Source organism: Polypterus senegalus, unplaced genomic scaffold (assembly GCF_016835505.1).
Source record: "Polypterus senegalus isolate Bchr_013 unplaced genomic scaffold, ASM1683550v1 scaffold_1437, whole genome shotgun sequence".
In the NCBI taxonomy this organism is placed as follows: Eukaryota; Metazoa; Chordata; class Cladistia; order Polypteriformes; family Polypteridae; genus Polypterus; species Polypterus senegalus.
In genome coordinates, this window is record NW_024382277.1 from 146 (window position 1) to 25,000 (window position 24,855).

The 24,855-nt window shown below is 50.7% G+C and overlaps 1 protein-coding gene across 1 annotated transcript; it reads right to left on the minus strand.

The window, feature by feature from the left end:
• Nucleotides 1-1,099: 1,099 nt before the first annotated feature.
• On the minus strand, nt 1,100-23,498 carry LOC120521032 (myosin phosphatase Rho-interacting protein-like; the record flags this gene model as incomplete). The annotated part of the gene is made up of 6 exons (XM_039742929.1): nt 21,438-23,498; nt 16,840-17,041; nt 10,760-11,312; nt 6,923-7,091; nt 6,294-6,410; nt 1,100-1,201 (listed from the first exon to the last, which is right to left on the minus strand). Coding segments are annotated over exons 1-6 (1,158 nt in total), but the record flags the coding sequence as incomplete, so codon positions are not given.
• Nucleotides 23,499-24,855: the final 1,357 nt, after the last annotated feature.

The window sequence follows — 24,855 nt, forward strand, 5'->3', positions numbered from 1 at the left end:
TACGGTGGCAGCATTCATCAGATGTGCACATGAAAGCCGAGCCGTCCAAACACATCCCTGCCCTCTCTGCAGTAGGCATCTCGCCATCTCGAATAGACAGAGGGGGCTCTGAAGGGTAAAGGTTAGACCCTCGGGCTCAGAAGGACTACACAAGACGACCTGCGAGGTCCTAATGCATCCTGGTCATTTAACTACGATCCCCCAAACGGCACCAACACAGGGGGCACGACAGTGCAGGGGTCTGTAGGGAGGCCCAAGTCCAATGTCTGTGCCCACGCTGAAATGCCAGCTCTTCAATGTGATCATGCCTGTAACGTCTCGCGTTCTCAAATACCACCCTCAGCCGCAGGCAGCATCTTTGTACAAAAACAAACGAGTCTTCTGTATGATAGAAGGTGCCCAGGACCACATGTGAACTTCCTTTGATGATTTTCTAGTCGTCTACAGACAGCGATTCACGTCTGGGCATCAACACTGAATAAGGTCAATAAGCGCAGTCCGACAGATGAGATGGCGTTGAGGAGAGATGAGGGTGCCAAAGACAGAGCTGGCAGGCAAGAGGAGAAGAGGACATGACGGTGACGACGAGGACAGGAAGAAGATGATCCACTGTGGCGACCCCTAACGGGAGCAGCCGAAAGAAGAACAAGACGACGACGACGACGCTGCCATCTTTTTGAGTTGAAACGGCACCCATGGGGCAGAAACAAAGGAAGACGAGCAGTGAGGTGAAGTGCCCAGCCGCCTCCTTTTAAATGGCTGAACCGCACAACAATCGTTTAAAGGACGCTCTTCTCCATTCTAAAAGCCGACGTCATTTTGCGACGTGTGCTCAATGTCCAGACGTGGATCAGTGCCCGATGTCACTTAAACATGGGACTGATTTCTGTGCTGGACCCCCAGTTCTACTTCATTTCCACTCTAAAACGCAGCAGCAGGTTTTGTCATTTTTTATTTTTTTGAATTGTTCAAGTTGCTTCACTTTAGAGCACAGCGTCATATGAAACGTTAAGATTTACTGGACTTTGACTGTGAAGAACTAACAAATACCAAGCTTACCCAGTTACACACAAGTTCAATTCTGCCTCTCCCACCCCACCATGCCCAGCAATGCAAAGTAATGAGCAACCAAACAACTACTGACCACTCCATCCTGGTACAGCTTTGTCATCCATCCTTTCTTGAAGTTTAGCAGGTCGGGCTGTAAAAGAGACAAAGAGTCTTGTGATAAAGAGCAACACGTCCTGCCCTGCCCTGCCCTGCCCTGGCAGAAGACAATGCCCATCGCAGATCTGAACAGCGTCCGCGTGTAAAACAGAGGCAGCGACCCGCCGCTAAGACCGTGCAGGCCCAGAGGCTCCAAACCTGACCGACGGTCCCTCGGCCTCCACCCTGTTCAGGATTCTTGTACTAATTTGGCGCCTCTGCCCGCTTACTCACATCCAAGGGAGTGAGAACTAAAAAGAAATGTTTTATCAAGTTAGTAGAGAGCGCCCACAGCTCACACAGGGGACGAGACCACCTACCTTGTTCCCATTCAGCTTCATCGCCAGTGTCTGTGTGTGCTCACGTCCCCCCGTAAACGTCGAGCCCCAAAGCCGCCTGTTAAATCTATTAATAACTGGGAGAACACCAGCAGCTGTGGGTCACGTGCTGCTCCGCATAGCCCACCAGCACAGAGGGTGGTCATGGCAGCTTTTCCAAAGGGCCAGTAACACGTTTTTTATTTTGGACAGTGGTATCTGACACGCCACCCCACAAGCAATGCAAGTCCGTAATGACACCAGAGAACGCAACGAGGAGCTGAAAAGATGGAATCTGCACGAAGGGCGCGTGACCGAGAACGTCACAAGTGCAAAGAAAGGCCCGACATGACACCTGCGGCTCGATCTGGACAGATGCCCACTGACCACCAAGAGCTCTCCTTCACGAGTTTCTGGTGTGCAAAAGAGCCAACAAGATACGCGCCAACACAAGACTCACTTCTTACACTCCTTCTAGGAACTAGAAGTCAAGTGGACAAAAATGTCACCAGTGCTTCACAGTGACAATAACTGCAAGCCTCGGACAGCAGAAATGAATCAAAGGTCAGACTAAGCAACACTCCTGGGCTCCGAGGATATCAGAAAATGGTAAAGAAAGAGAGAGAGAAAGAGAGAAAGAAAGAAAGAAAGAGAGAGAGAGAAAGAGAGAAAGAAAGAGGCAAGGCTGAACTAAAAAAAAAATAAAGCAGACAGTGGGTGGAAGAGAGGAACAGAAGAACAAAAGAAAGACCTTTTAGGGTTAGAGGAGAGTGTTGGGGGTTTAGCAGGCACTCAGGCAGATGTCACAAATTAGTGACAAAGGACAATGCTGGGCCAACTTTGACAAGGATGCAAGTTTATCAATGACATGCACTGTATTTATAAAAGCTTTCTATTTCTGAAGGAGCCAAGTCACCAACGTGTCGATGCCAAGCTCACTGGGCCAATCAGCACACCGTTGGGCACATTCTGTGACAAGAAAGAGAGAAGGGGCGAGAGGGAGACAAAGCACAGTGACGACACTCCACTAGCCACCTACCAAACTCAATGACGCTCACGGATATCAAACAATTCAGAAATACACGGGGGACACAAAAACAGACAAATGTCACAAATTAGTGACAAAGGACAATGCTGGGCCAACTTTGACAAGGACGCAGGGTTTATCAATATAAAAATAAATAAATAATACGGTGGCAGCACTCATCAGATGTGCACATGAAAGCCGAGCCGTCCAAACACATCCCTGCCCTCTCGAATAGACAGAGGGGGCTCTGAAGGGTAAAGGTTAGACCCTCGGGCACAGGAGGACAACACAAGACGAGGTCCTAATGCATCCTGGTCATTTAACTACGATCCCCCAAACGGCACCAACACAGGGGGCACGACTGGACTTGGCCTGCGATACGCGTAGAAGGGTTTGGGCCTCTCGGCCTGCCACGGGGCAGCAGGGTGGTCTGCTTTGCTCCACTTGGCATGTCGCCACCAGCCCGCCATTTATTTCATCTGCACATTTTCAAAGAGCAGTGCAGCCCAAATGGATTTACAAACCGCAGACGTACAGAGTTACTGTGGCACAGTCAGCGTCTGACGTGAACACACGCGTGTGCCATGGAGAAATGGGCAGGAAGGAGAGGAAAACAAAAGAACGCCAGCCAGGTAGGATCTCAAGGTCTGCTGGCTTTTGCCCCACAAACAGCTTCACATGCAGTCAGTCATTTCCCCCCCTAACTCAACTTATTTAATTAGGTGGGCTTTTCTTCCTTTTTCTTGAATAGCAGCGTGAACTGCACATTTTAAAGATCTTCACACGGATTTCTGCTTTAGCTTTTAACGCTTGACGCTCTCTTGTTGTTTTCCTATTCGTTGTTCTGCCACGTCACATGACCTTTTCAGTCGCCAGTAGTGTGCCACACTAGTCTGAAGTTGGCCAGAGCAGGTTTGACGGGCTCTGTGCCCATGAGAGATGCCAACCAGCGTGCGCTCAGCCAGATGCCCAATGCAAACAGCACAGCGCGGAGTTTGAGTGAGGAACGCGTGTGTTGGACCCTGCGAACAGAACAGAACAGAGTCGTCTCCTCCTCCGCCGTCTGCCAGCCTGGGTTTTATGTGCCAAGACAGTATAAATAATAAACGGCTAAGACTGTGGCTGAACTCGCCTCACCAGTACGGCCACTTGTCTGTCAGAAGAAGAGGTAAACCTGCAGTACTTTGTGCTGGACAGTCGTCACATTTGACACGGCCTGCGAATTCCAGCAGCTGTCCAGTCTGACATCCCAGCCAAGGTGAACTTGCGTAATGCGACTTCGGCTTTAACTCATAAGGCTGACAATTAGCAGCGAGGGGAACACACAGCTGGGCAACTCCTTCAGCGTCAGAACCCCTCAAGTGTCAAATGAAAACACGATATCTGAAACACCAGGATAAAAAGGAAGCCTTAAGTGACCCCCAGTACCAAACTAACACGCAGTACGCTGCACAATTACATTACAATGGATTTGTGTGTAGCCCAAAAGTGGTGCCGCAGTGGGCTTTAACAGGCCCTGCCGTTTGACAGACCCCCAGCTTTGACTCTCCAAGACGACAAGAAAAACCCCCGTAAGGAAAAAAAACTAGAAAGGCGGTTCAAAGAGAGACCCTTTACCTGGCAGTGGGGGGTCAAAACACCACAATACACAGCAGGACAAAACTCCAGGCATCCTCACCACAATACAAGAGAACAATACAAATATTACACGTGCAGAGCAGAACTCAATAGCAGACGATATCCCATAATAGGATTCGGGTTTGTTCAGAGCTCTGGAGATCAGCGCTGGGCCAGCCAATCCAATGAAAAGACCCCTCTACCCGGCGATTCCTGCGATCCTCCCTTCTACCCGACATTCCAAACTTGACACCTTCTAATGCCACACCATACCAGCTTACCTCACGGACCCCAAAAACATACAAACTGGCAAACAGCAGCCTGCTTAATTCAGCCCAGCGCCCAATTAAACACAGAGCTTGGTTAGCCACATGTGGCACCCAGGGCTGGGCTTGAGGACCACTGGTCTACAGGCTCCAAAAGGATAAACAGCCAGCCCCCCAGTACTAAATCAGGACAAAGGTCGTTCATAACATCTACATATGATTAATGTCACTACCACCGTCACCAAGACAAGCACAGCTACAGTTAGATAAGGTGCCACACAAGAGGTTGGGCATCAAACTAAGAGAAGTGGCAGTTCAGGGTGTGCTGTGTGGATGGGTGCAGAATTGGCTCTGACACAGGAAGGGTGAGGGTGTGAGGAACCTCATCAGAATTAAGAGTGGTGACCAGCAGGGGGCAGTGCAGGGGCCGCTGCCATTTTTAATATCTGTAAATGATTTAGATAGGAACATAAAGAACAAGCTGGTGAAGTTGGCAGATGATACCAAGATAGGTGGATTGGCAGATCATCTGGAATCCGTTATATCATCACAGAAGGACTTGGTCAGCAGACAGGCGCGGGCAGATGACATTTAATGTCAGGAAGTGTAAAGAGTGACACACAGGAAGTCAAAATGTGAATACACAATGGGGGTCTGAAAATCGAGAGACCACCTTATGAGGAGGAGTTAGGAGTCGTAGTGGTCGACGTCCAGACAGCGTTCAGAAGCCATGAAGAAGGCTAACAGGTTATATGGCGCCTTGACGTGTGGAGTACAAGTCACAGGAGGTGACACTCGGGCTTTGTAACACACTGGTGAGGCCTCATCTGGACTCCTGTGGTCAGTTTGGGTCTCCATAAAGACACAGCAGCACTAGAGAGGGTCCAGAGAAGAGCGACGAGGCTGATTATGGGGGGCTACAGGGGGTGAGTTAGGAGGAAAGATTCAAAGAGCTGAGCCTGAAGGAGATGAAGAGGAGACCTGACTGAAGTGTATAAAATGATGAAGGGCATCAGTCCAGTGGATCAGACGGTGACTTTAAAACGAGCTCATCGAGAACACGCGGGGGGACACAGCTGGACACTTGTGAAGGGTGACTGTCACACAAACATCAGGAAGGTCTTCTTTACACAGAGAGCCACAGACACTTGGAATGAGCGACCAGGTAGTGTGGTGGGCAGGAGGACTTGAGGGGCTTTCAGAAGAATGAAGTAGACAGGACTGGTGGGCTTTGGTGGGCTGAATGGCCTGTCCTCGTCCAGAGTGTTCTCATGTAGTTGTGTGCACCTTTACTGTGGTGATTTTTTATTTTTAATTGCTGCATTTTCATGCCAGCGCATACTTCTATTGTTTAAAGGCGCTAATGCAGACAATAGACAACAGAAATCAGGAAATAATCATCAGCTCACATGCCAGCCTTTGCTGTTAAAGGTTTCAAGGCGAGTGCCACCTCTGAATGAGTTCCTACAGTAACAATAAGAAGAGATCTCTATTACAAATACTTCAACTACGGCTTCACATCTGGCAAAGTGGGCAACTAGGTGGCACTCCTGTCCCACAGCTCCCACCCTTGCTGAGTACCACCTGTGTCAACTTTGAACCCCCCCCATATGTCTATATGGCTTTTTTCCCCTCCAGGTACTTCAAATATTCCCCATCAGTCAATTGTAAGTAAAGTGACTATGGGTGGGCATGAGTGTACCTTGCCTGGCATTTCATCCAGAGATGCTGATTTGACTTCAAGTTCAACACATACATTGTGAGATTGTGACAGCAGATCATTTGTCACTTATGACACCCCCAGCACAAGTGCCAGCTGACAGAGGCCGGACCCCAGCTGCTCCCTGCGGCTCAGCTTACCGTTATCGAGGACTCCGTGGTTCTCCTGTCTAGCGATTTGGCCCGTCTGCACGGACTGACGGGTAAAGAAGAAGCTTCTGGAACGGACCCTCCTTTTGAAGCTTCCAGGGTACAGTCCTGAACAAAGGACAAAAAAGAACAACTTTCAGCAGCACACATCAAAGTAAAACTCAGAGAACATAAAAGTCACACCGCATGGCACGTACTTGGAATTAATCAACGAGTACAAATGTACATCAAAGTTCAGAATGAAACTGTCGCTGTCTTAATATTTAAGTGGAATAAATAAGAAATGAAGCCAGTTAATTGCATGAGAAAGTGGCGGAGCTCGAGTCACAACACCAAGAGGACCAAAGACGACAAACAAGGGAACTTCTATTGTGAGCCTCATAGTGGAGGGGAAGACAGAAGACCGCCCGTCCGTCAGTCCGTCAGCCCGTCCAGCACCGACTCCAGGCGACTGACTGGCCCTTACTGCAGCTTTTCAGTCTCCCATCATGAAGAGGAGGTTTTCAGATTGTGCCAAGGGCACCGGTGGGTCGTTCACCCCGACGCAGATCTAGATCAGTGTGCCACCCGGTCACACCTTTAACTCAAGGTAACACCTTCCACCCCGAGGGGCTCTATACCTGCTTCAGAGGGATGGCGCGTCGTGCACTGCGGCCCAGCCGTGTGGAGCCAACAGACGTCCCTTGAGGTTCTGAGATACTGCTTTCGGCAATGGCGGCTGAGCTGGTCTCCATGTTCTCGGCATTCTCCACATCCAGCGTCTCAAATTTCTCAATCACCTGAGACCTCCTTAGTGGGGAAAAAGACGGCAGAATGAGTGCGAATCACCACTTTGCACAAAACCAATGAGCACTTGTACAGACAGACAGACAGATACTGGCAGTCACTCCGCACTCCCACACTCCCACAATGCATCAGCAACGCGCCCTTTAAAAGGGCTCACACACATCCTGTGGTCTAGTGGGCACTGGAGTGCTTTACACAAGGGGTGAGAAACACTAGGGCAGGAAAGTCAAATGGCGGGCACACCGACACCACAGAGGCTACGTTATTTCTGGACGCTGCACATTTCCAAGGAGACAGAAGGAAAAGGCGATCAAAAATATGAAAGGTCAAGTGAAATCATGGCGCGATGCCACAGTGAACTTCATTTTCTTCAGCCCTCTGCCCCTGACCTCAAGTGGGCCTACAGTGCGTTCCTTCTTACTGGCAGCACTGACGACGCCCACAGATCTCCCATACTGGACACGTGGCGTGACGGTGCCAAACGTGACGCGTTCAAATGGCGGGCAGCTTCAGCATTTGACGTGCAGGCCTCGCCCCGATACCTTCACAGAAACATTCAGCATACGAGTGATTTGTGTGTCTTCACGGGCTGTAACACAATTTAAACACTGGGACTGTGAGTGGGTGGGGCAGAGGGCACCATTCAAACAGCTGATGGATGGCACGTCACCCCAGTGGACCTCTCCGGTGACTCCACCGTCACAATTCTTACAGAGGGCAGCAATCCCGTTTAACTGTGTATAGCGCCCCCCCACTTCAGGGTGCTATAATGCGTTCTCGGGTACAACGCGATTACCACTTACTGATTTCAAATTGTGGGGTCTTCACTATTGTGGTCACAGCTCTCGTCTCTGGCCAGGTGACGGGGCTTGTAAGGGCCACACTCCAGTGAATTGTGAAATGTTTGTAATGTTTTCCATCCAACCCGCTATATCCGGACTACAGGGTCATGGGGGTCTGCTGGAGCCAATCCCAGCCAACACAGGGCACAAGGCAGGAAACAACCCCCGGGCAGGGCGCCAGCCCACCCACCGCAGGGCACACACACACACACACGGGACAATTTAGGACCGCCAGTGCACCTAACCTGCAAGTCTTTGGACTGTGCGATTGTTTTACATGAAGGACAGAGAGACTCGGATCTCTGCATTGGAGAAACTCAAAGTGGCTCTTTTTGAAGGGTACCAGCTTAACATGCATCACAGCCCTGTGGTGGGCACATGAGAAGGCCACAGCCTCCTTCTAAGTATCACGAGGATCTCTATGGCCGTTCTGACCAGTCTCTACTCGGCCTGGCCATCATCTAGTCTCCGTCTTGGTGGCATTTTATGAACATGTCACTCAATTCCTACTCCATTCTCGCTCTGACCTCACGTAAGACTTAAGCCTCCATGCTAAGTGTTTGTACTTCTTTAGGTTGTGGAATTCTGGGACGGCCTTGCCTTCTTCTTCTTCTTCTTCTTCTGGTTGCTCCCATTAGGGGTCTTCACAGCAGATCATCTTCTCCATCTCTTTCTGTCACACCCAGCACATCCATAAACCTTCTCTTAGGCCTTAATCTTCTCCTCTTACCCATCAGCTCTATCCTTAGCAGCCTTCACCCAGTATACCCGTCATCTCTCCTCTGCACAGGTCCAAACCAACGCCATCTCGCCTCTCTTTGTCACCAAACTGTCCAGCCTGAGCTGACCCTCTGATGTCCTCGTCACGCCCAATGGAAATCTTAGCATCTTTAACTCTGCCACCGTCTCCAACCCATATAACATACTGTAGCTGGTGTCACTGCTGCCCTGTAGACCTTCCCTGTCTGTCACTCTTGCTGATCCCCGTCTGTCACCCTCTTCCACACTCCCCATTCCTCTGTACTGCTGATCCCAAACTCAAATGTGACATGGAACTTTCCTAAAAGTCCTCCGTCACTAATGGACGGATGGCCAGCGTTGACTGACCAGTCACCTGGCTCTTGTCATTTTCGCCCACTGTCACTGTGGTACCTGCAGTGTCACTTCTTTCAGTCTCCTTGCATGTCATTCTAATGTGCCCACCACAGCCCTGAGTTCAAACTCTTCTGTGGAGTCCTGGTGGTCTCCCCGTCTGCCCAGGTGTCCATTTTCCTCGTATATCGTTAAGGCACGCGGGCTACGAGGGCCAGCGAGTCCACAACAACAAGCGCGAGTGTCCAGATGATGAGCGCCGTCACCTCTGTTAGTTAACGGGCCGCTCCTCTTGTCTAAAATGGAGGCTCCAAACTCCTCGTGCTTGACATTTCACGCCTTCACCTTCTAAAGTACATCAGCGGTACTGAAACTTCGAGGCACCCCGGTGCTTGCACTGCACCACCTTCCACAGGGAGCTCATGTGCCACAACCAGAATGGCAGAACAGTCGAGGAGATCAAAGGGGTGGGCACCGCGGTTTACCGATTTAAAAATGAAACCACTTTATCAGGACGTGAGAGGCCGGACGGCTGCTCCTCTTTGAATCGGCGTAGGCGGTTTGTTGATAGAAGCTGCATTTTCCAAAATGGCTGTAACGTCAGTGGGTACTTTAATAACGACCCCTGAACGGGCAGACAGACTCAAAATGTGTGAATTACCTTTAAATTCTACAGCCAGACAGACATACGCACGCACACGTAGACAAACACACAAACTGAAAACGAACGTCTAATTCATTAGCGAAGGCTGCCCTTCCCATCACTGACTGCTAAATCGGGACATCACAAGGGTCTTTAAAGAATTCTGGGTCTGTCCGAGAGCCCCCTGCCTACAGTACGGGTGAAGCAGCGCTAGATGGCACAGCACAAAGGTGGAGAACAAAAGTGATCCATGCAGTGCAATGAGACAAAGAGCAGCGAATCCTCATCAAATCAAGTGACAACAATGAATCAGAAGAAGAAAAGGCAGCCATACGGCTTCATTCAGCAGCAGAACATCGCCAGGTCAGCATGGGCACAGATTGGAGGTGAAATGGAAGCAAGCAGGCGGAGCGAGTCGGGCAGCAACATGGCAGGAGAAGGCAGAGCGGGAGAGTGGCAAGTCCTGGAGAGACAAAACAGAAGAGAGAGAGAGAGGACTGAAGGGGGTGACAGATGGCTCTGGCAACACACCAATGAAATGGTGGCATGATGTGCCCACAAACTACTAGACCATTATCATCATCTTCGCACGAAGCTAAGTGTCACCAGGGAGGCATGCCAAGTCTACATGGATGACACGACCGTCCAGCACCAACTCCTGCTGAGCCCTGGTTAGGCTGACCAGGCAGTTACCCAACTAGAATACTTTGCCATCACATGACATACAAAATGAATGGGTGCCAGTCTGCTATTACTATGGCACAGATCACCAGGATTAGTCTCAAGGCAACTGACAAGCTAAATAAAGGAAATGAATGGCTGCTGGGTGACGTTTAAGGACGGCCACTCTGGTGACAGTGACCTTTCACTGTTACTTTTCAGAAACCATTCCAAAATAAAGAAGTGCCACACATACGCCAAGTGAAAGGCAGTTTCTCCAAATGAAGCCCTGCTTGGAATGTTCCTCCGAGATTGAATCCACTGCTGTGCTGTTCCTTTACGATGACACGAATGCAAAGGACTCATGCAGCCCAGCCCTGCCCAGCCCTGCCCAGCGTTACGTGGCACAAGCACCGGCTCTCAAGGGCTCTTACCTTCTCTCTTGGCCAAAGAGACGAACCACTTCCTCCCGGCCAGGGCTGCGTGCCCGTGTTCTTTGCTCCAGCCGCTTCCTCTCCACCTGGAAGGCATCCCGATTGCTGATCCTTTTGGCTTTTGGGATGTCGGCAAGGGTGGCATATTCCCTTGTATTCCGGCTTGACTGGCATGCTCCTGCCTTTTCAATTTGGGTCCCCCCGCCACCAGCCCCCCGGCTCTCCCAGCTTGCTCCACTAGTCTGTGTGGCGCTGCTTGCCTCAGAGTCCAGGGAGCTTTGGGATGAGCTGATGGCTGAAGACCCATTGGAGTGGAAGGGACCTGGGGAAAGGAAAGGGTCGCTGTACTCCGGAGAGCGGCAGGGGTTCGGGGATTCTGCATCGGGGTAACTGTACCTGCTGGGGGAGGCGTATTGGAGGTGCTGTGGGGGCTGTGGCAGCGTTTCTTCGGGCGTTTTAGCCTCGGGTTTGGTCTTCTCTAAAGAAAAGTATCCACTTTCTACACGGGCCTTCCTGCCGCCATCCACGTGCTCAGTGCTCCCAGACTCCGACTCTGAAAAAGGGACAGAAGAACAAAAGTGTAAGAGCAGCGGAGGTGTGTGTGAGTGTGTTCTGGGAAATGGACGCCACTTGTGCGACTACCACAGTGAAACCACAAGACGACACTCAGCAGGTCAGCTCATCCAACTTGAGGGACACGACACCCCTGCCACGCCATCCATGATGGGGGCTCGGCTTTCACTTCACATACACATGACATCCACCATTAGGGTTAGGGTGAGGGTTAGGGTTAGGGTGAATTTCCCCTTGGGATTAATAAAGGATCCATCTATCATTACGACTGGCTGGAGATACAAGAACTCAGGAGGCCGAAGGTAAAGGAAGCTCTGCAGCCCTCGGTGTGTCACCTGCTTATTCTGGGGTGCGTTACAAAGAGGGATGGCCTGAAATGACAAAAACTTACAATGAAGACAACATTCCTAAACGCTGGCTTCCCAGGCTCTCCGACACCCTCGACAGGACAGCCCTGCCTGGGATTATCCATTGGAGCTGCTGGCAAATTGCGCTTTGAGCCAACTAAGGGCAGATGTGGCGCTCAACGAGTGTACTCTGCTCCAGCATGCTGGCCAGTTGCAGCGGTTTAAGGGTCAAGACAGACGGACAGAGAGGGAGACGGGGTCAGAATGACAGATATTAGTTCACTCTTGGGGACAAAGACGACTTTACAGAAGCTCAAGAAGAACAAAACTATTCTAACAACCCCCCGCCCACCAGACGCGCACAAGACCTCCTGGCGCAGCGGACGATAAGAGCGCCGTGGTGCCAAAGGCGTACGATCGAAGGCGTCTTCAACACTGAAATACATCTTGTTGAGTACAACGGGACACATGCTGACGGACGTGCGCGTTAACAAGTCCCCAGAGCGTCTGCAGGGTCAGAATGATCCGTCACTACACTGCTGCTAACGGAGAATCACCGAGGGGACCTTGAACGTTAAGTGGGACGACGTACCTCGACTCCTTAAGCACGTAACGCAGACAGACTCTGACAGCCGTTATTTACACGATTGTCTGGATTACAAACTTTAGTCAAATTGTAACGTTCATTCTCACAGGACGGATCGTTACAAGCGTCAGGAATGGAATACTGAAGGCGGCTTTCTGCCGCACACCGTGACTTGCTAGGAGCGCTGATAGCGAATGAGAAGTCCACACACGGTGGGGCGGCCGCCGCGTGAAAGAAAAGCTACGAAGGGTTAAAGCGCGGACAAAGCCGTTTTGCTCGAAGGCCGTTCTGCACACAGGCGTCTGTCATAAGACAGGGTGCAGCAAGCTGAGCGAGGACAACTTCCTCTTTAGGATCACATGACCGCCCATCTGACGCGCACACCAAACACAAACAGAGGCGTAATAAAACGAACCGCTTCGGTAAACGATATTATGTAAGGGGGAGAGAGGAAAATATAAAAAAGGGAACTCGTGAATCGGGGGACTCGCCGGTGCCACCTCACGAAAGTCAGAAACCCACCCCACTTCAAACACAGGCTGTGACAAACCCGAGGCCACCTCAGTAACGATCAAGCAGAATTCAAACGTCATCAGGAAAACGATAAACCTGGAGGATGAATTAATAAGAAGTAATAAACGGGAGAAAAACACGGACTACAATATCTCGTATGGTTAGTAGGTTTGTAGGGCAGGGACGTCCAGGGAGCGTGACATTCTTAGCATTGTGTCACCACCTCCCTAGTGGCGTGACTAGTGATTAATCGATGATCCTACGACGGTGAACGACTTGTATAGGACGTTTTATCGAAGGCCCCGTCTGTTCTCGTGCCACTCAAAGAATGGTCCTGGGCCGGGTACCAACCGTCACAATGGACCCGTGAAGAGGTGGACCGGACCATAAATGAGTGACGTGTAAGGACCTGCACATCATGTTTGTATCCAAACCACACATGCGGAGTGGCAGCGCCAAGGCTCACCAGACTCTTCAGGTTAAGGTGGAACACACAGCAAGTCTGTCGATCCCACTTGCGGTCCTGGATGTCTTCAAGACCACCGCCATTCCCCTCCTTCGATCAGGGACACAACTGTGACACAACTGTGACACATGAGGTTCCCATTAGCAGCAGTGAGCTGAATGTGTCAGTCCCGTCTATTGTTGTCCTGGTCAACCAGCCTGATGCACCAAACTACCTGACCACCTCCCAGACCACACGCACGCTGAATTTACACACCCAACCCGCTATACCCCAACTACAGGGTCACGGGGGGTCTGCTGGAGCCAATCCCAGCCAATCCCAGGGCACAAGGCAGGAAACAAACCCTGGACAGGGCGCCAGCCCACTGCAGGGCACACACACCAGGCACAATAGAAGATCGCCAAGTCACCTGACCTGCACGTCTTTGGACGGTGGGAGGAAACCCAGGCAGACACGGGCAGAGAACCCTTGAGGGTCTCCTAACTGCGAGGCAGCAGCGCTACCCACTGTGCCCCGTGCCACCAATTTACACATCAAATCACCCGGTTTCATTTTTTACTAAAGAAATTAAATTTAATGAGATAAAAATCTGAAAAGTATTGAAAACAGCGATTTAAAGAGGGCCCATTGTTGAACAGTCGACTAGATTACTGGGACGCACTCCTCTCAGGACCACCCAGTGTCCTGAGTGCAGGATGGAGCTGCCAGAATCTTAACTAGGAAAAGAAAACCCGAGCACATCATGCCAGTCTGAGCGTCACTACACTGGTGACCTGTGCCATTTAGAATTGACCTGAAAACATGGCTGGTGGTCTACCAAGCCTTCAATCATCTGCTCCATCCATCCTGTATCTCCCAACGCCTCTCACCTTGCACTCCAAATCGGACCCTCCGATCTTCACATGAGGGTCTGCTTATGACTCCAAGCGGCGGCGAGGTGGACGACCTTCTGCTGTGATGCGCCTCAAATCGCCAGGCTGATACGGTGGAGCACTTTAAGGACTGCCAACAACCCGCCTTCTTAGAACTTCATTAGCGTAGCCCCAATATTCTGTCTGGGCGTTGGTATCCTGGCTCCGCACTCCGCACTCCCCCTACTTCTCTGCTGTTCTTTTTCCGGTTTTCTGCGTTCCCCCCCCCATCATTTCAGCCCCTCCATTGATGGACTGAAGGCCAGAGGTCCACATGACCATCATCATCATCATCATCTTACTCTTCACCATGAAGCCTAAAAAGCACGAGGACTGGCTGAGATCATTGATGTGAGGTTCAATGCCCAGTGGGCACTGGGTGGTCTCGGACCCCCGGCAGATTTTGTTTTTTTTCTGTCCTCCTGGCCATCGGTCTTTACTTTATTCTTCGTTACTTAGCATTGCCTAATCTTATTTTGAGGAGATTTCTCTTTCTTCATCTTGTAAAGCACTTTAAGCTCCCGCGTTTGCATGAAAACGTGTTACAGAGGTCGACGTGGTTATCGAGGAGGGTCTCATCGCTCACTCTTCATCATCGTTGTGAATGTTTTACTGCACATCTCGTGTCCGCTAACCTAAACCGTAAAGCTGGATGTGCGTTTGTCCAGTTTGCAGATTCACACCGATGATGCCATCTCTGCCACATTTGACACCGGGAGAGATCAAAGGTGACGTTTCCTTCGTGAAAACACAAATAATCAGTTTTATCATTTTGGTGTCAAGCTGCCCGTACAAACATCGTCCATCTTTAAAACTTGGCGGGTTTCAGGTGACTCAGCCAAGCGGCTGTTCTTCATGTGGTGCTTCAAGTGTGCAGATGTGGGCGATGGGACACAAGACGTTTACAAGGCCATCGTCATCATCGTCATCACAGGACAAAACTTCCTGTGCCAATATACTGTGACTTGATATTTTCAGAGACCACAGAGAGTGTGGAGGTCTGTCACGAAGGTCACCGCAGAACGAGGCCCAGGCCATCCTCTTTAACTCTTTGAGGACTGAATATTTTTTCCAAACAATGTTGGGTTCCCACAGAAATCGACATAAAACGCCTGTGGCTGCCAGTTTGCCAAGAAGGGTGCGTGTGGCACGTGTGCTGCCAGACTGTCTTCACATGGCAGGGACAAGAGCAGCAGCGCATCACAATTTGGTGTCTACCTCTCATCAGTGCTAAGTGGCAGTCCTCCCTGGGGAACGGCGTCGACACCACGACTAGCTGGGGGCCGATCAGCTGAAGCTGGAACCTCACATTCGTTTTCGATCGCCGACAAGTCGTAGATAGTCCAGCTCAGAGACGATATGCAAGACGTCGTCCACAGAGTATTTTGCTTTTCACGTTTGCTTTGATCTCTCTCCAGATGTCACCTCCATTTTTAACGTTGTGGTCGTCTCGTTACTCACGTGAGTGCAGGGAATCTCGGTCAAACCAACGAATCTAAGTTTCCTTCTATTAACGAGAGTCAAACGTAACGGCAGGTTTTGTCACAGTTTACAGCCGATTACCATTTTGACAAAAGTTGACATCAGCCCTGAAAGAGTCAAGCGAAGGGCCAGCCAGCCAGTCAGTCTCTCCAACAGACCAGTAGGGTCAACACCTTTAATAAATCGAGGAGAACGAGAGAGCAAGCGGTACAACGTGGCACTCGCCGAGCCGAGCCGAGTGTAAATCCTGACTGACGACTGCTTAAAATGTCAACTGTAGATAAGCAGGAGCAAAGCCGAGGACGGTCAGACTTTCAGTTCACTTTGCCAGGCGAGACGCTGGCTGATGACGACCTGAATCTCCACCATTACTGCCCTGATGTACAGGAGGGTCCCGTCCCGCTTGGCAATTGTTCTCTCCGTTGTATCCCATTTTTGAAATCCTTCAACCCTGATAATTCAACTAAATTACTCAGACATGAAGACAGAGAGAGTGCACAGGACTGAAGTGCCCGCCATCCACCAAGGTGGGCAGCCCCAGTCCTCTGGGCACAGAACAGAGCACAGGGTACCCACAAAGCCCTGCAGTGCAACACACACATCAGACTCTCCATGCGGACTTCTGGTGCCGAACCCGGAGGAGCGAAGCAAACCTGGAATAACATGGAGGGCAAAGGAAAGGAGAACTGGAATGGCAGCTCCAGCAACGTGCCAACTCAACACAAACACAACTCGATAAGCTGGTAGGGCACACGACTGCAGGCCCTGAATATTCCACTCACTCGCCTCCATCCATCCCACCCACCCAATGTATGGCCTAAGCCCCCCCGCTGTGACTGACCGAGTTTCTAACGGCATAGAGGCCTGCTAAAGGCACACAAGCTAAGGTGCAGGCGGGTGACGAGTGCCCCTCCACAGTCACTTCCTGCCCGGCTCCCCGCTCAGCCTGTGAAGGTGGCAGAGTAGACTGAAATCACAACATCGGTGCCATCATTCAGGGCGCACAACAATAAAACGAACCAAATAAAGAGGCAGAAAGTGAAATGAGAAACGCAGGTCCAGGACAGTCAAAGCCCCCCGACTCGGCCCTCCGGTTCAGAGCAGCCCACCTCAGGAGACCAACGCATTTAGTAAAAGAAGTCACATCAACACAAAAAGGGGCAGCCGCACGTCGGCTAACAGAGAACAGGAATTGCCTTTACCTGCTTTAGGGGCTCTGGTGGTCACTGCTGGGGGCACGCTGGCCTGGCACAGGCTGGGGGTGCTCCGGCTACACGGGATGTGACTCCTGCCCCTCGGCTCCTCCTGCCACAGAGTCGACTTGCTGGAGGGGACCTTCTCCACAGACAGAATTGTGCTGCTGGCACCACTGCTAGTCACTGCCACCTTGGCAGGGCCCGGCTCCTAAAAAGAAGGAAAACCCCAAAAAAAACAAAAAAAACAAAATCCCAACTCTGAGAAGAGAACAACAAAAAAAATAAAAAGCCAGCCGACATTCTGTGAACTCAAGACGCTGCGTCCTGCAGTGACGCCCCACGAGTCAGGAGTGCGACGCTAAGCCTCCCGCCGTTAGGCCTGTTAACTTGGATTAAGGAGACCAGGAAAGTCGGCGTAATCCTGAGCCAAGCCGCGTGCACAGAAGTGCTCAACTCGGGGGATGCGTCCCACCGCAGGCTTCGCAGCAGAAGTGCCCACCCACTGACATTACAAGGAGGGCAACTAAAGGGGGACTTGGCGTCCGCACACCCTGCCAAGGCATGTAGGGAGGACGATCACAAATACAAAGAGAGGCCATCGTCACGTCAAGGGAAGAAATAAGCAACAAATAAAACAGGTCAACCGACAAACTGTTAAAATGGCATCGACGGAAATCGAGGAAAAGCAGGCAAGCAGAGCAGAACATTAAAGGAGGGACAAACAAACAAACAAACAAACAACCTGGTAAACAGGAAGATGAAGGAGGAGATTAAGAGAGACGTACAGGAGGCAGTGAGTGAGTCGGTACAACGCCGACATCTTCAGGAGCGTTTAGACTCGGCCTCACTGGCATTCGCTGCCACCTCCTCTTCCTCCTCCTCCATCTGAGGCCTTCCCTTTGGTGCCGTCCTGACGATTGACCTCTGGGGCTCAACTGGTTCCGACATAACCCACCTTTCATCATTCCAGAGCCACACCAGCAGGCGCCTTTCCTTTTGGTCCATGTTGTCTTATCAGTGTACGTAACCCCAAAGCATGACCATTACGTCAGGGGGCGCACGCATGGCATTGACTTTGGGTGGTGCTGCCATTTTACGGATCCCATCTCCTGGGTTTGAATGAACCATTTTCACAAAAACAATTTGGAAGAGAATACAATAAAGCTGGTCAGCTAACAATGGGTCGTGAGTGTGCCACCTCAGTCACTGCTCGGGAGTGTGCCACCTCAGTCACTGCTCGGGAGTGTGCCACCTCAGTCACTGCTCGGGAGTGTGCCACCTCAGTCACTGCTCGGGAGTGTGCCACCTCAGTCACTGCTCGGGATGTGCCATTTGAAACACGGCCTAAACACGGCCTACACAGTTTTGGTAGCGGAATTCACTTCTAAATCCTACAATACATTTGTTAGCTTTCTTATGCCAGGATGCCCCCGTGTGTTTGTTTTTTAAAAGGAATCCGAGTGTTGAAATATAAAACAGGCGAGCTCAATTAGCTGTAACCCTACACACGGCCAGGACACGTGTGACCCGCTGGCTGCAGCCACCTTTGATGGTCTTACTGGTGTGTGTGTTATGACGTTACTGCTACGTGACACGGTGACTGAGTTTTAAACTCGCACTTCCTTTTGTTAATCAGACAGAATCACATTGCAGTGTCACTAAGCTGCCCCTTGGGATGGACCTGCTCGGCCATCTTGTTACACACCAACTCTGAGGGGTCTTTATCATCTCCTGTTTGAAGTAATTCCAGCTGAAACGCCTTGGCACAGCATCGGCGGTCTTAAGGCAGCACACAGACTTTGTCCCTTGTCACTCACTCCAGTGTATTTATGTATTTATTTATCGAGCTTCTGTAAAAAGCCAAATTTCCGCCTAAGGTTCTCTCTGTCCACCTATAAGATGTGAAGTGACAGCTACAAACATGTGTGCCCCACTGGCACGTGACATAATGGCCCCTTCAGCTCTTTTAATGGCTTACGTCAGGTTTGTTTTTTGTAACTCAGGTAAGGAGGTCTTGGTTTCCATTTCTGAAGACAGACAGACAGACAGACAGACAGACAGACGTTATTAAAGCTCTCGTTTTGCTATTCTTCCATTACTTTGGGTATCCAGAATGACGTTTACTCCTCCTTCATGACTGGCAATCAGAAGGTTGACTCGACTTCGTTGGGCTCTTAACCTGCAGTTGATCCTCATCCTCATCCTGCCCTTCCAACCTGCAGGGAAGAACCTGGGGTTTGGTGGCAGAAGTGGCACTCCAGTCACCATAATAGCGCCTCCCACTGGCTCCACTGCATCTGAACTGGTGGGGTGCGGAGGTGTCACCCCAGGCGTCACGGCTGCATCCCGAGGTGGCTTGTCACGTGGTGGGTCCAACGTCTCTCTCTGTCTCTTCATCATGGCTTGAGGTTTGAAAAGGGCCTCGACTGCGCCAAGCTGTCATCCTGCACATTCGCCCACTTATATGGGGGCTTTTTGTCCTTCCCACATCCTAAAAGAAGCGCGGAATCTGCTCGTTTACCTCAGTAGAGTAAGGGTCCTGCAATGCTCCGGTGCCAGGTACTCCTTGGATCTTCTCATCCCGTCACAACACTGCCCTGGACTAATGACGGCTGACCACGTTATGGGATGCTGCTGCGACATTGCACTCTTCTCGTCAACTTCTGACCCGATTCACCAGTTTAGGGTCACTGGAACTTACAGCCCACCCTGCCAGCATTCAGCAAAAGTCTTGCAATATCCCAGAAACGGGCAGGGGTTTAGTCTCTTCATGGGCCCACTAACATTCAGCACTGGTGCCCACATACGAGTTACAACACATATTATTGGCATGTCAGAGGAATGCCAGCCTCACAGAGACACCGGGAGAAGGTGCAGGTCCGTGGACACCAGGGGTGTAACATCATGCCATCTGCTGTAGTGACCAGAAATCCTTGCCCTTTTTTTCAATTTACTGTATTTTCAGCGTTAGTTTTTCCTTCAGGATCCATTTTGGGTCACAACTGACCAAACGTGGCGGACATTCATTTGGGCTGGAAACGCACATGAAGAGAATTGGCATTTATCAACTAAAAAACAGCCACCCAGGGTCTCACCAGATGGCACCCCACACAAATCCTTCATTGCCACTCTGTGTTAGATTGAGCGTATGGGGATTTGCTTTGTGGCGAGGCTTACTGGGCACTTCTTCAACATGGCACCAGTCAACTCGCTAGTGCCAAGTCGTCCCCTTTTATATTCAATTCCATTCCACTGAGCAGCTCTTCGACAGACCCCCGAGACTGGCAACATCACTCACGTCACTGCAGGGGCCAATCAGGTTGACAACGTGACCGAGCTCCATCCATTACTGTCAAAGCTGATCCATAAAAAGGAGCCCCACGGTGGCACTGTGCCTGGCAAACACTCACATCAGTACAAGGAGGTCAGGACCAGGGACGATGAAGGGGGGACAAGACACAAACAAACACATACCATGGCCAGGCAATCATGCCAACGTGTAAATCAAAGAGTGCCACCGATGGACAGAATCAAAAAGGCAGCACACACACACACACCACACACGCCATTTTTTTTTTTTTTTTAAAGGTGCCCAGCTTAAATCACCTGCCAGATAACTCCAGCTTAGCGAGTACATCATTTGTGACCCAGGGCGGCCAGTGCGGGCCGTGCACCGATTCCCAGTGTGGCCAGTCCAGACGTGAATTCCCAGCTTTCCCACTTTGTGCTGACCTAGTGGTTCACGTTTGGCGTCTATAATGTAAATCGCAGAGACTGCAGCTTGGCATTTTAGACGAGTCGCCCCGACTCCTTCAGTGGCTCGACTGCAGCTCTTCGAGATGACGTTCACGTTCAACAAGGGGACATTCAAGCCAGCGGACTCGGGACGCACTTTTAATTCTGCCAGGTCCTCACAAGGCCACATTTCACAGACAGGCCAGAGGGTCCATGAACAAAGTGTACCACCTGCTCAGCAGAAAGTGGGCACGAGATACGAGTGAACTAAGGCTAGCAATTCAGCTCTGAATGACCCCGATAGATGCCCCTGCACGGTCGACCTCAATATGCGCACTCGCACACTGTGCCCCCCGCATGGCATACAGGGTATGCAGCGTGCATTTGGGAGAGTCGTTCATTTACAAACCCGTCCGAGTGAAGGACATTCGCCTGAGCAGCTCGTGTCCTTCAGCGGTGGTGAACGCAGGCTGGCAGGTCCAGCTGTAACAAAGATGGACCCCCAGGACCCTGTGAGTGTAAATCATTTCATTCGTCCTCACACCTTTAAATTGTCGAATTTGCTCCAAAATGAAATCGGGTAACAAGCTGGCACATTTAAAAAAAACAGTACAGTCAACATGCAGCCTCGGATTAAATTTCATTCTGCAGCAAAGAAAAGCAGCACAAAAAGGGCATGGAGGTGCCTTGTGCCCAACCCCATGGCACTCCCTGCCACATACAGTCAGCCCATAGAAGATGCAATATCAACAACATATGCCCTTCACCCTCACAGGACGTCTTGCATCTTCCAGTGGCTGACCCCGATGCCAGCTGAAACAATCCAAAGCAACACCCCCTGATTTCGAGTGTTGGCTCATTCAACTTACAATGTGCCCGTTCATGTCTCCTGAAGACAGCGGTGCGGAGGTGTGCGCCCCTTCCTGCCAACAACAAGGAGGATCAGCTCACGGCTCGGCTATTGACTCAAGGAAAAGCTGCGTCTCCACCCGGCCGGACAAACAAAAACTTTACTTTCATGGAAGATTTGATTTTCTGAGATCCGTCAAGGTGCCACCGACGAGCGGGAATGCGGGGGGGCATTAGCCGGCCTTGTGACCTTGTGTTGCATTGTGTGGCTTTCTCGTCCACACCGTAAATCGTCTGACAAAAGGCTCTCCATACGATAAAACGCTCTGCGTCTGGAGACCACCTTCAGTCGGGCACAACTGCGGCCGACATCTTTTCCTGACCAGGATTCCTTGCTGGTATTCCAAAGCCACCAATCACATCCACTGCCCCTCACAGAGTCCCCAACAAGCACAACGAGCTCTTCTTCGAAACACTCGGCGTCATCATCATCGCTCTCAAACCAAGTCCAAAGACAACAAGGTGACATTTTAAAGGGAAAAGCCAGGCAGCCACAGAGCACGGCAGGCAACCCACCTCACGTCAACCTAACAGTCGGTGTGCAGCCACCTAAAGGACGCCGTTGGCCCAAATCGGAACTAACAAGACCACCAAGTTCGGCACAGCAGGCTTAGTGTAGTGGGCGCCCAAGTCAGACGCCGCTCTTGGACGCCTGGTCTACTGCTTTATCAGAACACAAGTTTGACCCACACTGGGCGACCGGGCGATGCCATCGCCGACCCATTTGAGACACCACACCAAAATCAAACCTGCAGACGTGACTGGGAAATAACAGAGGGTGAAGGGTGAAGAGCGGATTAACACGCCAGTCACCCCCAGGACACCCTTCATTAGCCGACTGCTCAGCAGGCGCCCCCCGTCCTCGACAACAAGGGGGCGCCCCACGTTGGGGGCCATTAAAGTTGGGTGTCGCTTTATCTTTCTATTTATTCTCTTTAATGGCTAAAGCTTTACAATTCACAGACGACCTTCACTCCTACAACTTGTGAATGTCCCCTTGGGATTAATAAAGTATTCGTCTGTCCGTCTGTCTGTCATATAGCGCCTTTCACTCTGTCATCTAGATCTTCAACACACACAAGGACGACACTCGGAGGGGCGAGTCGTCCTGTAAAGGCAGCCACGTATGCAACTTCAGATGGAAACCAAGCCATCTTGGAGGGCACAAGGCCGACTACACTGGGCGGGAGTCTTAAACAAAATGCTGACCAATGGCTCACAAGGAGGGTGGCAGAGGGTGTCACCTGCTGCCACAAGATGCCAATCTCAAGGAGAACCCACAGCAATTCCTCTGGCTAAACAGTCCATTTGAGGGCACCGATGAGAAAAGCAAGAACGCATCAAACAGAAACAATGTGGGCACCAGGAGCAGGCTGCCCAACGTCTGCAGACCCAGCTGGCATCCTCTAATTTTACGACAGTTTCAGAAAGCCAGATGTTCAAAGTTGATCAGATTGGGACAGGAAAAGAAATAACAGGAAATCCGGGTCTGCGTGGCCCCCCAAAATCGGCCTACCCGCAGCCCTGGGTACCCCGCTCTGGTCCTGGAGCCCTGCAGGACTTTTTGGTGTTGACCACATTTTTAGTAGTCAAGTAATACGAGTTTGGAGTGAAGTTTATTACGGCTCAGGACCCTTGACTGCCCATTTTAAACTGCTGGCTGCCCGTTCTCTTAATAATGAGGAGCCAGCAGCCCCCCAGCTAATGTGCCCCCCTTTAGACCTGTGCACAAGCATCGTGAGGATTCTGTGTTATGACATAGCGGAGAGGCAAAGGACGGACCAGGAGGTACAAATCTGCTCCCCACCACTGAAGAGGTTTGCTGATATTCTGCTACAAGTACTTGGGGGTCCGCAGCAATGCCAACACACACAAACTATATCAAAATGGGCAGAGCCGACCCTTTTGGGCTCTTCGTACACTGTGCTCCTTTTATTTGGTTAGTGACGCCCTTTACGTGATGATCCATCACTTCACGACAGCCCACAGACTCCAGGCCTGGAGGGCCGCAGGTTTTCATTCTAACCATCTTCTTCATTAGTCACCAGTTTTTGCTGCTAATTCACTTCTTTTGCCTTTTGTTTTAATTCACTTGACTCAGACCCCTTAGTTTGTTCTTTTTCCTTAATGAGGAACCAAACAATAAGGAGACACAAAACGAGCTGCCACATCACCAGCTAACCACGTTATCTGAACATCAAGAAAGAAAGAAAGAAAGAAAGGCTCATCATCTCTCAGCTCACCAAAACATCATTCGTTCACAGACTGACCGATCGATCGAGGTAGAGAGGTAGGATACTTTACTAATCCCAAGGGGAAGTTCACATAAAATCAATCAACAGTTTTGGAAATGTCTGCTGTGGCAGAAAGAGAGCAGCAGCAACAAGGCATGGCATTAAATAACAGGTTTAGTTAACAGCAAGAATCAGCTTCTCATTAAGGATCTGGTTGGAGTGAAATTGGCAGGAATTTGAAGCCCCAGTTTAGCTGCTCGTCTGTCGGCTCGTTTCACGTCTCAATTCTGCTTGGCTGCCATTTAATGAAGAAAAGAATCAATTCAGAGGATCGACTCCTTAAAAACAGGGCTACGAAAATGAAGAGGAAAGAAGATGAATTAGCAGTGAAAACTGCTCACTGATTAGGGAAATGGTTAGAATGAAAACCTGCAGCCAGTGCGGCCCGCCAGGCCTGGAGTCTACGGCACGCTGACCAAGAAGGCAGGCTCAGTTATCTGATGGACGAAGAAAAAAACAAAAACTGATGACCACCATGAACAAGGCTGCACATCCCCTCTCGGAGGACTTTCAGCCATTACCCAGGAGAGGTGCACACCATTAGAATGCCTCACTGGGACTGGGACTGGGACTGGGCGTCAGACATTCTTCCTGGTCAGTAATTCTACAGTAGTGTGTATCGATCTGATCTTTGGATGCTTCCTCCATGGGACAAATAAAGTACTGAGGATCAGAAGAAATGCTCAGTCAGATGACGTCATCTGCTTTTATCAGTCACTCGTTCTGCCTCAGCGGCACCTGACATGTCTGATCGGAGGATACGGCGTAACGTGGGCAGCCACTACGGAGCACGGTGCCACTGTCAAAAGCTACACTCTGCAGCTGGCATCAGAATGAAGCGAGTAATTCCAACTTAACTACAGACCACCGCTTCCAGAAGAAAGCACAATGACAACGGCACCCTGTTGGAACTTTCCTTGTGGGTGGTCTGTCTGGGAAGTGGTGGGCCAGACAAGGAGCTGTCACGCAGACATTCATATAACAAAGGGCCGCGTCACTTCAAAGCGCGCCCGCTGTTTTCTGGTGTCTACTGTACACACGCGTTTTGGAAGTCAAGTATTTCCTCCAAGTCATACAGCTGAAC